Below are 20,876 nucleotides of genomic sequence, written 5' to 3'. Positions count from 1 at the left end.
GTCCAATGGCATGAGGTTTAACAAGGCCAAATGCCGGGTCCTGCACTTGGGGCACAACAACCCTATGCAGTGCTACAGACCAGGAGAAGTCTGTCTAGAAAGCTGCCTGGAGGAGAGGGACCTGGGGGTGTTGGTTGACAGCCGACTGAATATGAGCCAGCAGTGTGCCCAGATGGCCAAGAAGGCCAATGGCATCTTGGCTTGTATCAGAAACGGCATGACCAGCAGGTCCAGGGAGGTTATTCTTCCTCGGTACTCGGCACTGGTGAGACCGCTCCTTGAATCCTGTGTTCAGTTCTGGGCCCCTCGCCACAAGAAGGATGTTGAGGCTCTGGAACGAGTCCAGAGAAGAGCAACAAAGCTGGTGAGGGGGCTGGAGAACAAGTCTTACAAGGAGCGGCTGAGAGAGCTGGGGTTGTTTAGCCTGGAGAAGAGGAGGCTGAGGGGAGACCTCATTGCTCTCTACAACTACCTGAAAGGAGGTTGTAGAGAGGAGGGTGCTGGCCTCTTCTCCCAAGTGACAGGGGACAGGACAAGAGGGAATGGCCTCAAGCTCCACCAGGGGAAGTTTAGGCTGGACAATAGGAAAAAATTCTTCACAGAAAGGGTCATTGGGCACTGGAACAGGCTGTCCAGAGAGGTGGTTGATTCACCTTCCCTGGAGGTGTTTAAGGCACGGGTGGACGAGGTGCTAAGGGACATGGTTTAGTGTTTGATAGGAATGGTTGGACTCGATGATCCAGTGGGTTTCTTCCAACCTGGTTATTCTATGATTCTATGACTCACCAGCTCCGTTTCCCTTCTCTGGACTCGTTCCACAGCCTCAACATCCTTCTTGTGCTGGTGACGCGCTGCGCGTGCCCGGCCGGGCGGGGCGGAAGGGGGGCGGGGCGAGGGGCGGGCGCTTTCCGCTCCCTCCCGCATTTCCCCCGCGGCGGTGGCCGCGCTGGTTATGAGGAGAGCGGGGCTGGGGAGGGGGAGGCTTTGCGGGGTGCCACGATGTCGCTGCTGCCACGCATCGAGAAGCTTTCTTCGCGAGTGGTGCGGGTGCTTGGCTGCAACCCGGGGGCCATGACCCTGCAGGGCACCAACACCTACCTGGTGGGCACCGGGGCCAGGTGAGCGCGGGGTGGGGGGGGCGGTGCGAAGCCCCGTGGAGAAAGAAACGGGGGGAGAGAAGAGGGGAGCGTTAAGTTTTCGGGAGGGGTGGCCGAGGTGTGCTCCCCGGCAAAACCGTATGAGCCGCTGTGTGGAATGTGGCGTGTGTAGTAATGCCCGATGTAACCGCAGAAATCAGCGAACAAAAAGTCGTAGAATCATAGAATAGGTTGGGTTGGAAGGGACCTTAAGGATCATCTAGTTCCAACCCCCCTGCCATGTGCAGCAACACCTCCCACGGGATCAGGCTGCCCAAGGCCCCATCCAGCCTGGCCTTGAACCCCCCCAGGGATGGGGCAGCCACAGCTTCCCTGGGCAGCCTGTGCCAGAGCCTCGCCGCCCTCATCGTGAAGAGATTCCTCCTTATGTCTAGTCTAACTCACAGTAAGTCCTTGTATTATAATGTTTAAGGACTAAAAATAATGAAGGCTGTGGAAGAGCGACATCTAGACAGCACTTCAGCAGAAAAAAAAAAAAAGTGAGAGGTCAAGCTAACGCTTATTTCGAGCCTTTTGTGGAAAGTTAAGTTCACGAAGTGAGGCAGGGGCTGCTGTGCAGGTTTGGTTTCAACAAAGGGCTACAGGGACTGTGGGCAAGGGGGAGGCACCTCTTATAATTAGTTTGGGGAAATGTGATTCGTATGCATGGTTTGCATGAGAAATATAATGCGTATGTATAAAATCAGTGCACAAAAAAGCTGCCACTTGTAGTCGCCGGCTTATAGGGTAGGATGATTGATCCGTCCATGGATGCTGTACCGAATAAAAGAGAATGCCTGCCTCTTAAGCTCCCCCAGTTAGTGTTCAGAAGTTTCTGCTCCTGATTTCGGTGACACCCATAGGGAGCTTGAGCAGGTAGGGAAGGACAGGGGGTCTGTGAGGAAGCCTAGCCTCAGTCCTTGATGCTCCCCAACGCTCCACAGTGGCTCCTGCAGCTTGGCCGGGAGTTGGGAGCCTGTGCACTGAATTTATTACTTGTCCTCCCCTATAAATTGTTATGCCACGGGAGGTGAGGGGGGGAATACGCAGACGGAAGAGATGGCATCTGGAACATGGAGACATCCGTTATTGTATTTCCATGCAATCGCAGAAGCATAGAGCGATTTGGGTTGGAAGGGACCTTAAAGATCATTCAGTTCCAATCCCCCTGCTTAGGCAGAGACACATTCCACTGGATCAGGTTGCTCAAAGCCCTGTCCAACTTGGCCTTGAACATCATCTTTGAGCATCCCTGTTCAAGTCTAGTGCTCTACTGCCATTGCTGAGGCCCTGTACCTACAGAAGAGCTGACTTCAGGGCGGTTCTTTGTGAGTGCAGACTGATGCAGGACTTGGAGGAGACAGTGAATGTTGGGTTATTTTTCTTAACGTTACTCAGCTGTCATGTGAGAAGTCTAAATTCTCTGATTTTCTCTCTTTTTTGTTTGTTTTTTTTTTTTGGTTGGTTGGTTTTTTTTCTGGTCTGGGTGTAGGAGAGTCCTTATTGACGCTGGAGAATCAAGTATTCCTGAATATATTGGCTGTTTAAGGCAGGCACTGACAGAGTTCAACGTCTCGATTCAAGAAATCGTAGTGACACACTGGCATCGTGATCATACTGGTGGAATACCTGATATCTGCAAAGGCGTCCCTAGTGGTAGGCCAGAAATTTCATATATTGTTGAAAATGTTAGATATGTGGAAGAAAAAGCATGTACTGAGTGCTTCTGTGCAAATCAGCAGGATTATTCTTCTGGAATTTCCATATAAACTACATGTAGTTTCATTATACTGTTACAGTATGTAAAATGAGAGCAATGAATAATCTGAATATTGCAGTTGTAGAATTATAATGCAGTTTTTCTCCCATACTTTGGAAGGTGTATAACTTAATAGTGAGTTTTTATTATGTGTGAATAATGAGAACCTAGCGTTTAAGTGAAAAATTGTTTCCTCAATCCAAGGTTTCCCGAGGGAAAGTCCCACATGTGAAGTACTTCAGACTAAGTTATTGATGGTGCGGTGTCAGGTTACAGCTGGAGCTGGATGCCTCTGGAGAGGGACCAAGAACAAAGAAAGCCCTGTGCATTTTTACCCTTACTGTCCTGCCTTGCTTAACAGTGGTATATGGATCTGACCGGAGCATTGTTAGTAGATTTCATCATTTAGCGAGATGATGCATACACCCAAGCTGACATAACCTACTCTAAGCTAACAAAACCACAAATTGCCCAAGCTAACATTAACATAATACATCTATCATGTAAGTTAATAATTATTATCAAAATAAACTTGTAATAATATTGTGATAATACTGTAACATCTGCATCATGGAGCTTTTATCTTTTCTTGTGAAATGTTTAAGATAACTCAATGCCATCACAATACAGGGTGCCTTCAAAATAATGTGTATAAATTTAATACAGTACTGTACTACATTACACTGCACCATTTGTTTTCTCATCAAATGCGCTAAACCTAGGTTGCAGCTAATTTTAACAACACTTCCTATGCTTCGTAGGACCACTTGTAGAAGTGATTGCTGTCTTTTAGAGGCCATATTGAATGAAAATAAGGCATGTATAAGAGCACTGTCAAGAGAATGTTATCGATCTGCATTTGTTTATGTACTCTGTTGCTTACATCTCAATGGAAGCTTCATCTGTTTAAGAAGAATGTTTAAGCAGAGTGTCTTAGTTGGGCTGTTGTTAAGTGAGGCAGGGCAGTACAATGTAAGTTCCCACCTGGACATGCTGTCCGCACAATCGATGGTCCAGTGATGCTTTAGGGGCTGGGGTTGTCTTATTCTTTATTGTGTGCTTTTCTTGTTTCTAGGCAGGCCAATTCTTCTTATATTCCAAGGTTTGCTGCTGGTTGTAGCTTCCTTATGTTTTGGCTTGAACCAGCAATGGAGCCAATTCTTTTGTATAACTCGGTGAAAGTAGAATCTAAGTTCAACTTATCTAGGTGAAAGTTCACAACTTGCAGTCTAATGCTTCACAAATTCAGCTACTGATGCTAAGCAAGTTCTGCTGCGTTGTTCCTCTCTGCAGTTTCAAGAGGCTTCATATATAGTGCATTTTTACAGCCCAGTGCTTAGTAACTGTCTCAAAAAGCTTGGGTTTGTTACGAGCTCTGACACAAAAAAAAGAGACTGTGCCTGTAACTCTTTATTTAACAAACTAAGAAAATCAACTACAATCGCCTTCAAAATAGTTCCTTTCTGAGTTGACACACAGCTGCATACAACATTGCCAAAGTTCAAAGCAATTCCACAGATCATTTTCTGAAAGGCTGTTGAGGGCTTTTGCTTTCATACCTAGGGACAAAAAATGTGTTCCTTTGAGCACTGACTCAATCTTTGGGATCTCTTCACCATAAGCCTTAGTCAATAACTGAAAAGTTTCCCTCCAGAATTCCTTCAGTTTCATGAGAAACTTGGTGTTAACTTCCTCCTCACTCTTGCACACTGACATTTTCTGACTGAGGGTAAGAAAATATTTGGTTTTGAACACACGTCCATTTGTACTAAGTGAAGCAATAGACTTGAGCCTTGTCTCACTGCGACAGGTTACATGTTCTATAACCATCCCTTTGTCTCTCCTACTCTTAGTTCTGGAGCTTTAGGGTTAATCTCAGGGTTTTTGTGTCAGACTTCATATCTTTCTTTCTAAAATAGAATAGTAATAAAGATTAATACCCTTTTAACACTAGATCACCAGCAGCAGTTTACATGATATCAAGAGATGTGAGAAAAACTTGATATTTGTTCCTTTCTACATTGACAGTAATGACAAATTGACAATTATTTTTGCCTGTGTAAAAACAATAAATAATGTCTGAAAAAGAAACATGCGTAACCTTGAGATTCCTTACACCAGACCATTGGTAATTGCTGATAAATATGTAAGCCTCAGATCATGAGGAGAAAGAGGGTGTTGCAGTCTGCACATAAATGCCGGTAAAAATGGGTATTTCATGTTGATAAACATTAAGAGATGTTTCTGCTTTAGTGTCTGTGAAGAGAATAAGCAATGTGGATAATGTGTTTCTTCTTAGCATTGCTGGACTTCATCAAAAACTTCATCACAGGCCCTGTCAGATTGTGTGAAGTTGCCAGGTGATCTTCTGCAAAGAAGCCTGGGCAGTACTGAAAACAACATGAGCATGTCAACCCATGAGCATGATTATAAAGACTAGTGAGACATGTAAATACCTTTCAGAATGATAGATGCTGAGGGAAGCTGCAGGTTAAAAAGCCTCCACCTGGTGTTAGGCAAATATTGAATGGTGCTTCTGTGAATCATAATGCAGGACATAAGCACAGAAATCTTAATGTAATTGTAGAAACTTGAGGGTTCTGTTTCTTGGATAGTCAAGAAGGGACATTATTGACATTTCTTTATTAATTTCACCCATGTTTTTTGGTCTTCAGAATTGCTGCTGTTGTACAAAGTACGATATTCAAATTCACTGTTTAGTGTTTGTGACCCTGGAATAATTGTGGCTTTATAAACATAAAGTTGCTGTACAGAATTTCTTGTTTCTAGCTTTGTATTCACTCTACATAATAATTAATAGTATTTGTTCAAAAAGTTGATTTTCTGTGGACTTAGCTTTGCTAGGGACAAATTCAAAGCATTGTTTGCTTTGCTTTCTTTAAATAGACTCTGAATATCGTATCTCTAAGCTTCCTCGTGTTCCTTACCGTGATGAAGCAATAGACGGAGGACATAAATATTTTTATCTTAAAGACGGAGACGTGATACAGACTGAGGGAGCAACACTGAGGTAAACACCAATTTCTGCTGGATTGCTTTTTTCTTGAGGGTTCTGACGCATGTGTATCCTAACTTCTTCTACTGATTGGCAATCCATACATCTATCTATTCATTTCAGGGCTTACACATGTAGACTTCTTATCATAATCCATCAAGGTATATTTATACAAAGAAATTATTTTTATGAATGAGGATTATCAGGAATTGGCCTTTGTTTTTGTGACCTCAGTAGAGAAGTTAAGAATATTTCCTTTTGAAAAATATTTCCTCTGGGAAAAACAAATAGGATTTTACTTTCTCATCACTCTTATGTAAGTAGTTATTATTAAAATTAATACTTCTGGGGAAGTTTATGGTAGTCTGGATAGATTATTTAGCATGCCTTTCTTTTTAGTTTACAAATATTTTCCAAGGAGATAGTATAACTTAAAAATGTGAAAATAAAGGATATATTTGACCGAAAGCATTATATTTTGTTGGAGTAAAAAAAATACGTGAATAATATGTTGAATATAGAAGATCCATCAGTGCCTTAAGTGGCGCATGTTTGGCCAAAATCAATTTAGAAACGGGAAGCAACTTGTTAAATTTGACTCCAGGTTCTGTGGGGTAGCACATTTTGAAGTTTGGAGTAATGCAACCAAACTTCATGCTTGGTTAAAAGCATGTATTCTTGCCTGGTTAATTCAGTAAGCAATTCAAGGACAGTCTGACAGCGCTGTTTCCAAAACAGTAGTATCTGGATGTTAAATTTTACTTAGCAACTTTCAAGTTTTCAAGATGTGTCAGGCAGTTATGGTTCTTTTTTTCCTTTGTTTTTCCTGGTAAAGTTTTGTCAAGAACTGCAGGGGACCACATTCTACAAAGGCAAGATGCAATCCAACAGCTTGATTTTTATGTTGCTTCCAAAGGGTCATGGCTCACCTGCTTTCTGCTGAACTGACTATTCAGTAAAAGCAAGAAGTCATTGAATCAGGTGGTGCTGTCTTTCTGGCCTCCCAGCCCTGTGCTGGCCTGTACATTATGCCTGGCATCAGCTCCGTCAGTTCCTGATCACTGCTTTGACACATCTGCTGTTACCTAGGTGATTCTGGTGAATTTTAGCAGTGGAGCTGGTCTGAGTTGTGTTACTTTCAGTTTGAATCAGCCTCAGCATGAGGCCTTCTGCCTTTCAGAAATCATAGTGAAAGGATAATGCAGCGCAGCTTCTAGTAGCTCAGGTTAATGTACAAATATTAATTGCCTGTTTACCCTTTGCTACGTTCTCGTGCAGTACTCATTCAAGCTGTGGAGCCCTAATTCCTTAGGATTCAGGTGTTTAATGACCTGCATGTAGAACAGCTAAAACACCATGTTTCCTTGCTGTATTTGACAGCTCCACTCCAGTGTCATGGGGCTTTCAGGAAAAATCAATTTCAGGAGATAGAACTTTATAGTTAATTTCTAGAAGATTTGACAGCATCATTCTTGCACTCTTTTGCTAACTGCAAGGTGTATGTCAAGAACTTTGCACATTTCAATCTGGAAATAACCTATTGATTTTTAAATCTTTGGAGTAAAGGCCTTTATAATCCAAATTTTACAAGGCTAGCCAGCTCCCTTAATGCACTTTTATAATGGTGTGTCATGTAAGTAAATGCATGTTAGAGATGATGATCTCTGTTCTCTGCGTGGTATAGGAAGATGGACTGGGATTAGGCAAAGTTTGCATTGTCATTTCAGCCTTTTCTTTTTGTCTATTTTTTTTTTCTGGTTCTTGTTGTGGGCTACTTTGTAAGTGTATGATTTTATAATTATTTGTTTCTAGCTTCTGAAAATGAGGCATATATTTTGTATGAAATATGCTTTTCTGCTGTTGTTCTTTAAACAGAGTTTTATATACACCTGGGCACACTGATGATCATATGTCTATACACCTAGAAGAAGAAAATGCTTTGTTTTCCGGTGACTGTATTTTAGGGGAAGGAACAGCAATAATTGAAGACCTGTGTGATTACATGAAAACTCTGAATCGTTTGTTAGACATGAAACTGAATTTAATATATCCAGGTAAGTCGTTCTATTCTTAATTGCTCTGTTTTATTGTATAATTTTTAAATATCTCCTCTAAGAATTTAAGAACTCTTCTTACAATCAAACACCAGTGCTGATGTAACAATTCAAGTTTATTACTTAATATTATATTCAGTTCTAAGCTGAGATGACTTTATGGCATGGTGGTTTGCAAGACTTGAAAATCTTTAAGTAATGGATATCTTTCCTTCCTAAGATTTCTCCATTTGAGGGTGAATCTTGTGCTTCTGTGTCCAAAGCTTACAAAGGTCAGAATCTTTCAATGTGGGAATTGTACAGCAAATTTTGTTTTCTTATCTTATTCTATTCATGCACCTTAATGTTACCCAGGATGAAAAAATAACAGGCTTTTTTTGGGGGGATCCTTTGCATCCCCACATACACTGCCCATGTGAGTAACCTAGTAATGTCTTTTGAGAGATGTATCTGTCCTTTGCAGCACAGACTAATCACAAATTCTTCTTGGAAAGCTGCAGAATTGTGAAATGGTTGGCTTAGTTAATGACTTAGCTTAAATTTGAACAAAAGCCAAGGGGCCAAACATCATGTTCTAAAAATAAATGGCCGATTCATTCAATCTACGAGTTTGATTTTTTTTTTCCCTCTATCTCCCCTAAACTTTAAGAATGCTTTTACTTTTCATGTAAGCTATGTCTATTTGACAAGACTGGATTGTAAGAATTTATTATGCAAGTAAGGCTTAAGCTGCTCATTTGCTTTTTCAGAGGTACATCTGGCCATTTTTCCTGAATTTTTCTGTTTCATCCTCTTCAACTTATCATTCTGAGCAACTGTGTCTTCTCAGTTCCGTCTTCCTTCATTAACCATCTATATTTAGCCTACATAACCAAATCTCTTTTGTGTTCATTCTTAAAATACACTTCTTTTGAAGTAGGTTTTCTTTCAGATCTGAGAATAAAAATGCTATTTAAGAAAAATGTCATAATATATGTTCCATGGATGTTGAAGGCTCATGTAGACAGAAATACTTACTTGCTCATAGTTATTGACTTAACTACTGGTAAAACTAAATACATTTTAGCCTCCAGAATCAATTGAATGTTCTACTTTCTTTTGTTAAATACCTACAAAACACAATCTGTTCTTCTAATTGAATTTATGCCTTCCAAAACCTCATATACGCCAAATTCTGCTGGGTTTATCAGTCTTCTGTGTTGTATTTTGCTCTCTGATTAAGATCATTATTTATCTAGATTACACGTTCACCAAGACCTGAATATTTGTGACACATATTCTGAAACTGTTTGCCACACTGTTATAACTGTGTTCATGCTGTACCTGCAGTGAGGAAGCAATTAGGATGTTACACATTTTCAGTGATGAGTAACTAAGCATTAGAATGATTTGGAATTAATTTTTCTTATTTTCTATCCGTGCATCACAAAATGCATGTGCAATTGTGTAAAAGATAACTATTGCCTAGTCAGAACAATTGTTTATGTTACTGGTATATAGAATAGTAAAATGGTAGCAGTAGCATAAAGTAGTTTGCTTTACCAGTACGTTCTATATAAGCTCAGTACTTTGACTTTATGGCAGCTTTAGGTTTTCATTATTCTTGAACTGTTTCTCTGTTCCCCATCCATGCTTTCACATTTACATTGCAGCCTCAGAATTAGATGTTAGGGGAGCATGGTTTTTTGTAACAAGCTGACTGCTGGCTGGGTGTGAGTAGCTGAATTTTGCAAGTCCTTCCCCTTCAGTGTTTGTTTTATTAATTTAATGTGGAAACGATTTCAGACGGAATGAATACTCGTCAGTCTGTTTACAACCGATGGTCGATGAGAATCTTTGGAAGCAGAAGAGGGCATTTTAACCAGCAGAGGGCTCCCTACCCCGTAATAACAAACAATGTTCGTTGGTAAAACGGAGGAGAAAAATGATTGTGGAGTTAGAAGTCAGTGCAGGATTTCATGAGCCAATTATTTTATTATTATTAAATTTTATCCTTCGTGCTTAAATTTTGTGTGAAATAAGACAATCTATGTTGCTTCAGAGTGTTAAAAGAATTAAAACTTTCTCTTTCTGATCATCTGTGCTGTACAGAGGTCTGAAATAATATGAAGCTGTCTGATATAAAGTCTAAATTACTGGAAAGATGATCATATTTTGAGAGATCTGTTTCATATGCTCAGAAACGTTCCATGTTTGTGCACGTTTTTATTTATTTATTGGAGAAGTTAGCTGTGTTGCTGTCCCTGAAAACATATGGGTGGTAAAGATCTGCATCTGTATTTAGTTCCAAGCTTTCAGACATAGTTTTATAGTATGCATATGCATACACAATGGCTGTGGATCATATAATGTAATGGATATGAAATGCTTTTAACTTTGCAAAATGTGAGTTCTAGTCCAGGTATTGACATTGATCTCGTAGTACAAGTCAGTTACATCACTTGGAAGAGCAGGGATGGGTTTTAAGACTGCCTTGTGATTTCACCTGCAGGCCTTAATTTTGAATACTTTAGTGTGTCTTTTGTCACTAAAGAATGCAAGAGGATGGAGAGTTACCATTGTAGATTCTGCTCTATATCTTAATACATTTTTCTTCTAAAATTCAACTTTTGGTTTTATAAATATTAATTTGTTTACTAGATATACTGTTATAACATATATGTGTTATATATAAAATACATATATAGTATACATGTTATATACAAAATCAGTTACATATATAGCATATATGTAATTTATTTTGTAAGGAAGGAACAATAGCTTCAGTTTAAATGTGTGTGTATGACTATAGTTTTATAGTTACATGTCTTTTATTATTAATAATGTCTTTACACAGGGTAAGCCTCAGTCTGCATTTAGTTATTTCAAATCTGCTGAAGTGAGTGTTTAAGTTGAGATATGCATAAATATTTTGACTTGCTGAAGGATAGATTCCTTTGACACTTTTTTATTTCACAAATGATTAATGAAAAACTAGTTGTTACAAACTGCCTCTCCTCAGGCAAAAAAAGCTCTAAAATCAGGAAAAAATATTTCACAGAAAGGGTGATTGAGCGCTGGAACAGGCTGCCCAGGGAGGTGGTTGAGTCACCTTCCCTGGAGGTGTTTAAAAGACGGGTGGATGAGGTGCTCAGGGACATGGTTTAGTGATTGATGGGAACAGTTGGACTCAATGATCCAGTGGGTCCTTTCCAACCTAGTGATTCTGTGATTCTAATTTAAAAAGCCTTAAAACAAAACAAAAAAAAAGTTTAGTCAGTTAAACCAAAAGTACAAATGAAGAATATGATATTTTTTAAAAATGGAGAACCTCAAAATAAACCATTTGATTTGGATCTTCTAAGAGAAAGATTTTATTTTAAAGTAGTTCCTGTTCTACTCATTTTATAAAATGCTTGGAGTTTAGACTGGCTATATACAGGCAAAGAAATAGGAAACCTTGCTATAAAAAGCATGTGGAGAATATTCATGCAAGTAAATTTCTCTAAAAATAAAACGTGAGGTTTAATTTCTGTGCATGTAACTTTAATGTCTGAAAAGTATTTTCATTTAACAAAATCACAGAATGGTCAGGGTTGAAAGACCTCTGGAGGTCATCTGGTCTAATCCACCTGCTAAAGCAGGTTCACCTACAGCAGGTTGCACAGGAATGTATCCAGGCAGATCTTTAGTATCTCCAGAGAAGGAGAGTTCACAATTGCCCTGAGCAGCCTGTTCCAGTGCTCTGTCACCCTCACAGTAGAGCTTTTCCTCATGTTAAAGTAGAATTTCCTGTGTTACAATTTGTGCCTGATGCCCCTTCTTGTGTTACTGGGCACCGCTGAGAAGAGTCTGGCCCCTTCCTCTTGACACATGCCCCCTAGATATTTATAAGCATTGATAAGGTTACTGTTCCCTTTCAGTCTTGTCTTTTCAAGGCTATGCAGACAAAGCTCACTCAGCCTTTCCTGGTAAGAGAGATGCTTCAGTTCCTAATCATCTTCATGGCCCTCTGCTGGACTCTCTGGTAGTTCCTTGTTTTTCTTGATCCTTGGGAGCATAGAACTGGGTGCGGTGCTCCAAATGGAACCTCACTGAAGCAGAGGGAGAGGATAACTTCCCTCAACCTGCTGGCCACACTCTTGATGATCCAGGTCCTCCTCAGGGCTGCTTTCCAGCAGGTCAGCCCCTAAACTGTGCTGGTGCATGAGGCTGGTCCTCCCAAGGTGCGTGAACCCTACACTTTGCCTTCATTAGGTTTCTCTCCACCCAACTTTCCAGCCCCACAACAGGAGAGTAGTGTATAAGTCCTTGCTTTGCCTCAGCCACTACCGTTCAAAGACCAGTATCAGCTGAAGTCATCAGTATTCTTTAGGGAGAGGGGAACAGGCAGACACAGGTAATATAATAATCTGAATCTCTCAAATCTATTCAGCAGTAAACTTCCGTTTTCCCTTTTTATCTTAAACAGCCTCTAAAGCACTCTTTCCTTATTCCACCTGAAGGATTCCCTTTCCCCATTCAGACTTTTCAGATCCTGATTCATCTTTCCATCTTAATGCATTTCAGTTGTAGACTGTGATGCAGACATGCAAACTTAATTTTGGCCTATTTATATGCAAAAAAACCCCCAACCAAACAAAAAAAACACATGAAGAGTGTCTTACAATTTAACATCAAGGGTACTCTGACAAGGTGGTACATACAGGTGTTGTTCCCCTCTTGCAACTTTTGCGTCTACCAGACTTTATGTAAGAATGATTTGATTATTCAGTAGCATACTTAATTCCAAATTTAAGTAATAGTGCTATGGTACCTGTGTTTTTATTTAGGTCATGGCCCAGTAGTACACGATGCAAGTGCTAGAATCAAAATTTACATTTCTCACCGAAAGGCACGTGAACAGCAAATTCTGAATATTTTCCAGAAGAATGCTGGAAAATCATATACATCCTCGGAGCTTCTAAACATAGTATACAAGGTAATTGTTGATTAAAAGTTTTTAGATCAAACTAAAGAAAATTGAGGTTATGGTTATAAAATTGTCTGTAAGAGTTTAAGTGTTAGAATGAAGACCACGGTGGCTTTTTAAAAGAGGTAAAATAATAAAAGAATATTCTGCTTCTTCAGAATTCATATATGGCTGTGCATTTATATTGTGTTTGAGCACTTCTTTGGAGTGGGGTCCAGATGATTCTTAGAAACTTCTTATTTCACTGTCTAGATGGTCCTAAGCACAGTTTCATAGGACCAAGGAAAACCAAAGTTGTAGTCCTTGGTTCTAAGTGAAAATTATGACTTGACTGTTAATTATTTTACTTGTTAAAGTGTGTTTGGCATCTGAAGGACTGGTTAAAACTTCTAGTTCCTGATTTATCAGTCTGCAAGAGGGTGCAGATGAACTGCAGTTTCACAGAGGTGAATATTGCACTCATTAGTTGGGTAGCTTGTGTGTTTCATTAGATAAGTGTAAAAGTACATTTTCACTAATTCATCATTCTTTATCTAACTTCAGTAATATGTAATATGTGGTATGGGGGTTGCCCCTCCCAGCAAGTACAGATACGAGATACAGCATTTGTTTCAGAGGAAGATGTCGAAGTTGCCAGTGGCTGTGTTTTGTAAGCAGGTCTGTAAGTGCTTCGCAACCCATTTTACACAGTTCTACTGATTCCAAGTTTCCAAAAGAATGACTACATCACATTGAATATTTTGCAATGCCGATGTATATTACCTGTGGCTGTTTGGCTCCTGCTGTTTTCCTGCTAAACAACTGCAGTTTTAAATTATACAGCCATAAACATGTTTGTGTAAATCACAAAGCTCTTGTCCTGTCACTATATGACAAGAATTTCTTCACTACTATTTAAGAGTTTTTTAAAGATTCACATTTTATTAAGCTAGTGTTCTAGTGCATTTTCCTGCCAGGCTTGTGTTATTTGGAGAAGAACTTTTTAATTTTAAAAGAGAAGGCTTTGCTTTTAGGAAAAACAGTGTTTTGGAGAGGGGCATTTTGAGAAGTTACTGAGTTTTTTTTCTGGTGAGTACTGGGAAAATTTTAAAGACACATTTTGTCCTCCTAAAACTGTTGTATTTTTAAATTCTTTACTCGTTTACAGTTACTAATTGTTAATGAATATTTAAACCTGTGCAAGTATTGTAGTGGAATAGAGCTTATAGCTATCTGTGGAGAAAAGCATCTTTTAAATTTGTCTTTAAAAGTTCTCAGCTACACTGACAAACCAGTGCAGACCAGCGCAATCATCTTCGTGTTAGCAAAAGCGTGCATAATACAAATGGATAATGCAAAAAATGAACAAACAAAAATGTGTTATAGTTTAACTGGTATAAATTGATTTACTTGTTTCAGTTTGTTGCCATTGTGTAACCAAATGAGTGTTCAACACAGCAATTCAGAAGAAGAAAATCTATGTTAATAAGCCATGAATTCTGTGTATTGAAAAAATAATTTGGATATACTTAAATGAATATAAAATGCATATTTGTGTTCCCATTAGGACATCCCTGCGAGTTTAGTATCAGCAGCAGAAATGAACCTCTTAGTCCACATGAAGAAGTTGGAAAAAGAAAAAAAAGTGTGTAAGTTGCGGACAGAGGGGTGGAACCTGGAGGGTCATTTTCATTTTCTGTGCTATGTTTCTCATTCTGTTTTAGTGCATTATATTTTATTGTTTCCTGTGGAAAAAGTCCTGCAATTAGTAGCAGCAGCTGTCTTTCAGTTTGAAATAGAGTTATATACAGTAAGCCTATGGTTACATAGAGAAAATATTTTAAGAAGTATTTGTGACATGCTTAGAGCACTGATTACTGCAGTACATATGCCTTTAAATTTTGATTTAAAACATACCATGGAATATATTCCTAATGCTTTTGTTTATGCCTTTGTGTATTTTCTGAAATTCATACTTAAATATCCATGTACAGAGCATTTCATAGGATTACATTTTATGTTTCTCCCTTTCCTAAATGTTTATCATTATATATAAGTGTTCTAGACATGGTTAAAATCACTCAGTATAAATTTTTACAATTTCTGATAATACATTACTTAAGTAGAGCAACTATATTTAGTTTACTGGTTTTACGTTTTGCCTTTACTTTTAGTGAAAAAGGTGGGGCATTCTATTTCTGTAATGGCATGTGCACTTGGAAATGTTATTCAGCCGGAAGCTAAGGAAAATATATCATTCTGTACATTGCATAACTGCAAACAGAACTGTCTACTTTTAAGTCAATAATCAAATGAATATTAAAACTCTTTCAGATTTTCAGTGTATACCAGCCTGAATAACAACATGAAATTAGTGTATTTTTTCCAACTTGGACCCTCTGTTTATTTCGGTGATAAATTTGCTATGAGGTACTAATTGTTTGAACAGTTGAGACTTAATTTTTATAACAGTAATTACCTGCTTTTTTTTATTCAAAGAGAATAGACTAGTCCCACAAAACCAGTCATTACTGAAGTTCAGAAAATGATGTCTTTAAGCATATTATGTGCAACATGCCATGGAAGCTTACCAGTATCGTACTTGCTGCATCATCTTTTAAATGTGATCTCAATTCTTGGTTATTAATATACATTATTGACCTACGCATTTCTCCAGTTTGGCTCCACTGGATTCCTCTAGGGTGTCAGATGCTGTTGACTATGTATCCCCTCCTTGCACTGCCGTAGTAGCTCAAGCAACAGCATTTTCTGTTTAGATGAAGTAGTGGATAAATTCGCTTTCTCTTTAAAGGTAGACTTGCTCATGGAGAGGGAGGAAGGCAGAAAACCAGTCTCATCAGAACTTGGGTTTTTTCTGTGTTGATCTCTGCGGTGTGGAAACAGTTGTTAAATTTTTAAATACAAGCGTGGACCCAGATCTATGATAAACACTTAATGTCATGTGACCTTTGTAAGTTTTTCACTTCAAATTAAGGAAGTCTGTTAAGGAAAATTGGTTCTGTTGGTTCAGAGCATGTAGCATACAAATGTTTACATGCTCGTGTTACTTGTTCATTTGGGTTTGATATATGTCATAGAATCACTAGGTTGAAAAGAACCCACTTGATCACTGAGTCCAACCATTCCTATCAAACACTAAACCATGTCCCTGAGCACCTCATCCGCCCGTCTTCTAAACACCTCCAGGGAAGGTGACTCAACCACCTCCCTGGGCAGCCTGTTCCAGTGTCCAATGACCCTTTTGGTGAAAAATTTTTTCCCGATGTCAAGCCTGAACTTCCCCTGGGGAAGCTTGAGACCATTCCCTCTTGTTCTGTCCCTGGTCACTTGGGAGAAGAGGCCAGCTCCCTCCTCTCCATAACCTCTTTTCAGATAGTTGTAGAGAGCAATGAGGTCTCCCCTCAACCTCCTCTTCTTCAGGCTAAACAACCCCAGCTCTCTCAGCTGCTCCTCATGAGGCTTGTTCTCCAGCCCCTTCACCAGCTTCGTTGCTCTTCTCTGGACACGCACCAGAGCCTCAACATCCTTCTTGTGGTGAGGGGCCCAGAACCGAACACGGTATTCGAGGTGCAGTCTTACCAGTGCCTAGTACACGGAGAGAATAACCTCCCTGGACCTGTTGGTCACGCCGTTTCTGATACAAGCCAAGATGCCATTTGCATTCTTGGCCACCTGGGCACACTACTGGCTCACATCCTTTCCACATACTCTGAGTTGCTGTATTTCAAGTTTTGTTCTTATTACGGAAGACTTGAGTTGCAGTCATAACACTGCCTGCTTAATTTTCACAAAATATTTTTCCAAAGAAACATGTTGTCAGTATCATTAATGAATGTGACAGGCATATTACAGTGTACAAGAGAGCTACTCCATGCAAATTATGGCCATATGTTGTGTGCTTCAGTTATTAATTTACCACTTTGTTCTAGGGATTGCAGATTATGTTGGTACATAGTTTCTATAACTTCAGTTAGGAGTGATACTGCCTTTACAGATTTGCTTTTCTCAATTAAAATAGAAAAATGTCCTGTATACACGAGCAAGGCATGATAAAGACATGTTTAGATACAGATATCTTGGTTGTTGTTTCACATCTTTAAAACAAAGCTGATGTGTAGACATAGATATGCATGTACAGTTTAAGTTTGTGTTACTTTGTGATTGATTTGGTCTTTTTTCATAACAGTGTCTGTGGATTCTGCTGAATTAAAATGGAAAAGCAATTTATAAGTGGAAGAAGATTGCTGAAGAATATTTTTAATCTTCACAGTTGCTGCATGAAAAAACACAATTATGAGATCAGACATAAGTGCTCTTTCTTTTCTTAAAAAAAAAAGTGATACCAGTTTTAAAGCATTGTTAGAATCAGTTAAGTAATGTTTTTCATATTCTACTTTATAGGAGTTTTAATAATAACCTGATAGGTACTGATTTAATAAAATAGAATGAATGTGAAGAACCAAATGTTACTTCTGTTATGAAGTACCTGGGTATTTCATGCCATTGGTGGCAGAAGACAAATACCAAGGTCTTGCAAACTTCGTATTACAATATTATAAAGTAATATTATAAAGTTAATAAATCATATATATAAAGAAATCTCCAGTAAAAAGAGTAGAAAATACGTTGTTCTAACCCTGGTTTCATTTTCTAATGCTTTTCAAAAAGTGATTTTCTAGTAAGTTACCTGTACATTCTAAAAACCAACTTATTTTTGTTAACAGATGTAAATACTGGGGTACTGGGGTCTATATTGCTTTTTTTTAATTTAGCTGCCTTTGCACACCTTTGCTGCTTGCTCACTGAAATAGGTTTAACAAAAGCTGAAAGTAATTCCAGGCTTCTCTGTTTTCTAATGGAAACATCATTCCTGTGGAATTCATTCAAAAGATTCATACATTTTAACTAATGTCAAAAAATACAGAGTTGGAGCAGACTCTTAAATTATTCTTTATCTTATAAGATTCTGCAAGAATGTGATTAAAAAATTGTATAAATTGAGATATGCATTACATGCCATAGGAAATTGTTTGCCACTTTATAAATAATAAGCTTCAAGTTTTGCAGTTAAATCCATTTAAACTACAACTATTTCAACTAAAGGTTGTATTTGATAATGTATTAAAATGCAATGTTTGAAGTTTAATTTAAACTGCCAGTTCAGTTCTCCACGTAGCCTAAACTTTCAGGATAGTGTATAAATATTTGCATTACTTTGTGCATTCAAAGTCGGTGAAGTTTTTCCAATAGATATGCTTCTTTTAATGCTGGCTAAACCTTAAACAAAAAAAATCAGATACGAGATGTTTGAAAGTACTGAAGACAAATATGTCTTTGAAAATCCTTGAAAACCTTTCACTCTTCAGTCCTGTACCTTCATTTCTGAAACATACATATGTTTAGGTATTTAAGGCATGAGTTAATAATTTGCATTATATTATGAAGTTGATGGCATTTGTTCTGATCAGCTGAGCCAAAGCCAATACAAAAATGCTCCCAAGAACAGCAATCCAAAAGTGAAATCATATTCTGAAGTCGTAACCAGGCACCTGAAGAGGGAAAATAATAACTTTCTGCTCTATAAAATGATGCTTTTTGCAAACTTCATTGATCTGATTTTTGTCCACATCATGATTCTTTCTCACTTTTAACCTTCTGTGCAGTGCCATTTTGGGGTCTTCTTCAGGTCCCCTGTTTTTTTCTTTCTTTTATAGTTTCTGCTTACTTGTAGTTTTCCATTTCAGCCACTTTTTCTTCCCTCCTCCCACAAACCTTGGTTTTTTTCAGTTCCTCGAGGATTTTTTTCTGTCTTCATAATTACTAAGAAGCTTTCCCATGGGCTTCTTGCAATTAATAAATATTGTTTTCCTGTAGCTATTTCATCAATTTATAGGTACCACTTCCATTGTTAGGATTAAAAAGGTAATTATCTCTGGTTTCTACTTTAAAACATACTTCATATGCTCTGAATGATGTCATTTTGCTTCAGGAAAACAGGAAGAGCAGTGAAATGGCACAGTTTTCTGTCATGAGGTCTGAGAACCTAAGCCAGCAGGCTAGAGCTGATATCAGGAAGCTGGTATGAAGAGGGAATGGCTCATTACCTTTGTGAGCTAAAGAGGTAGTCTACTGGCAGGCAAAATGTCACTGAACCTTTTTCTTCTGTTTTATTGTACTTAATTTTTAAATACAGAAATGGCTTTAGAGTTCAGTTAAAGTATCATTGCAATTTGTAGGCAGCAAATGCAGTGAGAGGATGCAACTCAGAATTGCATGTTTCTTGCTGTGCTGCAGCAAATGCCTGGCATTCCTGAAAAAAGTGAGGGAAATTGCAGTTTAACCAAACTTGTAATTTATGATGTCCTGAAATATTAAAAGCAGATTGCACTGTTACTGAAATGTATATACAATAAAGGATGTTTATAAGGGCTGTGGCATGTTGTCTTAAGACTCCTTGTTGATTGTGAGGTTATAAGTCAGAAGGAATGTTTGTTTATTAAAAAGAGTGGTAACTTAAGCTGTATGTCTTGTATGTATAAAAATGAGGATTAGCCTATTTACATCCATTGTATTGAATACATTCATCTTTGCAGAATACATTAAAAGTTAAGAATAAAAACAGAAGAGACAATTTCTGTCTCTTCATGCTAGAAGGGCAAATATCATTTGATGCATTAACTTTCTAAAAAGCTGGGGACAGAAGCTGGAAGAAGCACAAATTGCATTTCCAGTCTTCCTGCCAGCTGATTTTAAGATCCTGTCCTGAGAGACAGCACCATTTATTAGATTTAAGACTAACAAAAGAAGTTTGAGGGTAGTTATAACCTTTTTGGGACTTTCTGTTCTGTTTCTTGCTAACTTACGCTTTGTTTAAAATGTCATACTTGGCTATATCTTTAAGCACATTTGATGACAAGTGAATTCAGGAAAGGTTCCCAAATAGGAAGGGGCGTTGTTCTGTTTGTATCCATTACTGTGGGTGCAGTAAAGTGCATACTACCTAATCCTCCACAGTCCTAGTGCCTGAAATGGTATGTTGGGTTTTGGTAGTAGGGGAGCTACAGGGGTGGCTTCTGTGAGACGGTGCCAGAAGCTTCCCCTACTTCATACTGTTGGGAACTTCCTTCCTTAATGATACGATCATTTTGAAGCCTAGAATTTCAAAATACAGACATCTGGAAAGAAAAAAACTAGCAACCATAGACCAGCAACCCATTAGCACGAAGCAGACTGAGAGCAGATGGTCTTCAGATCATTACACTTTGCCTAAAAAGCTATAAGAAACATCATGTGGCAGAGGAGGGAACTCCTATAAAAGGTGTGGGAACAGTTTGGGGGAGGCAAAAAGTCGCCTTGTTTTCTATTTTAGAATAGCAGTTTGCACTATATCCTCAAACACAAAAGCCAAGTTGAAACGAGAGAGCTCTCCGTACCTGTATAAGGGGAGTTATAAGCCAGACACCCAAGGCAGTTGCTGGTGGTAGCTTGGGAAAAGGATGTCTTGTCCCAGTTAAGTCCTCTTTATGTTCTGTGGAGATGAGATGGCCTGATTTCTTTTAAGGCTGAGGTGGGAAATAGATGCAAGATGATGTTGCAAAAAGGATTCTGGTTTTTATGCAACATGATGTACTGCGTACCATCACTGCACCAGTGACAGCAGGGGATGCTTGTTCTGTTTAAACTTATGTTTTATATTTTTTAAAAGCAAATTCCCACCTGTGAAGGGAAAACATCATGTAGCCTTTTCTGTATTTTCAAGTACCCCAGATCATCTCCAGATACCAAATATCCCCATTCCCTGATCTAATAAATTCATACAAAGCCTTTGAGCATGTTTGCATCTGATGAAAGCATTTCGTAGTTGAAAAATCTGATCGTACACTGATCAGCCTGCTCCATGACTCACTCGCTGCTCAGTGGAGTAGGAAGAAACCAACCTGTTCAAAAAGAGTTCATACAA

General features: G+C 38.7%; 1 protein-coding gene across 1 annotated transcript; it reads left to right on the top strand.

Annotated features, from left to right (window-relative positions):
- Positions 1-922: 922 nt before the first annotated feature.
- On the top strand, positions 923-19,344 carry LACTB2 (lactamase beta 2). The gene is made up of 7 exons (XM_069854218.1): positions 923-1,118; positions 2,629-2,792; positions 5,803-5,926; positions 7,787-7,965; positions 12,777-12,925; positions 14,463-14,544; positions 17,103-19,344. The coding sequence occupies exons 1-7, from the start codon at positions 1,000-1,002 to the stop codon at positions 17,144-17,146; spliced, it is 861 nt and encodes a 286-aa protein (XP_069710319.1). The 5' UTR covers positions 923-999; the 3' UTR covers positions 17,147-19,344.
- The last annotated feature ends 1,532 nt before the right edge of the window (positions 19,345-20,876 follow it).

The sequence above is a fragment of the Phaenicophaeus curvirostris genome, chromosome 3 (assembly GCF_032191515.1).
Source record: "Phaenicophaeus curvirostris isolate KB17595 chromosome 3, BPBGC_Pcur_1.0, whole genome shotgun sequence".
NCBI lineage: Eukaryota > Metazoa > Chordata > Aves > Cuculiformes > Cuculidae > Phaenicophaeus > Phaenicophaeus curvirostris.
This window is presented reverse-complemented; position numbering and strand designations above follow the sequence as displayed.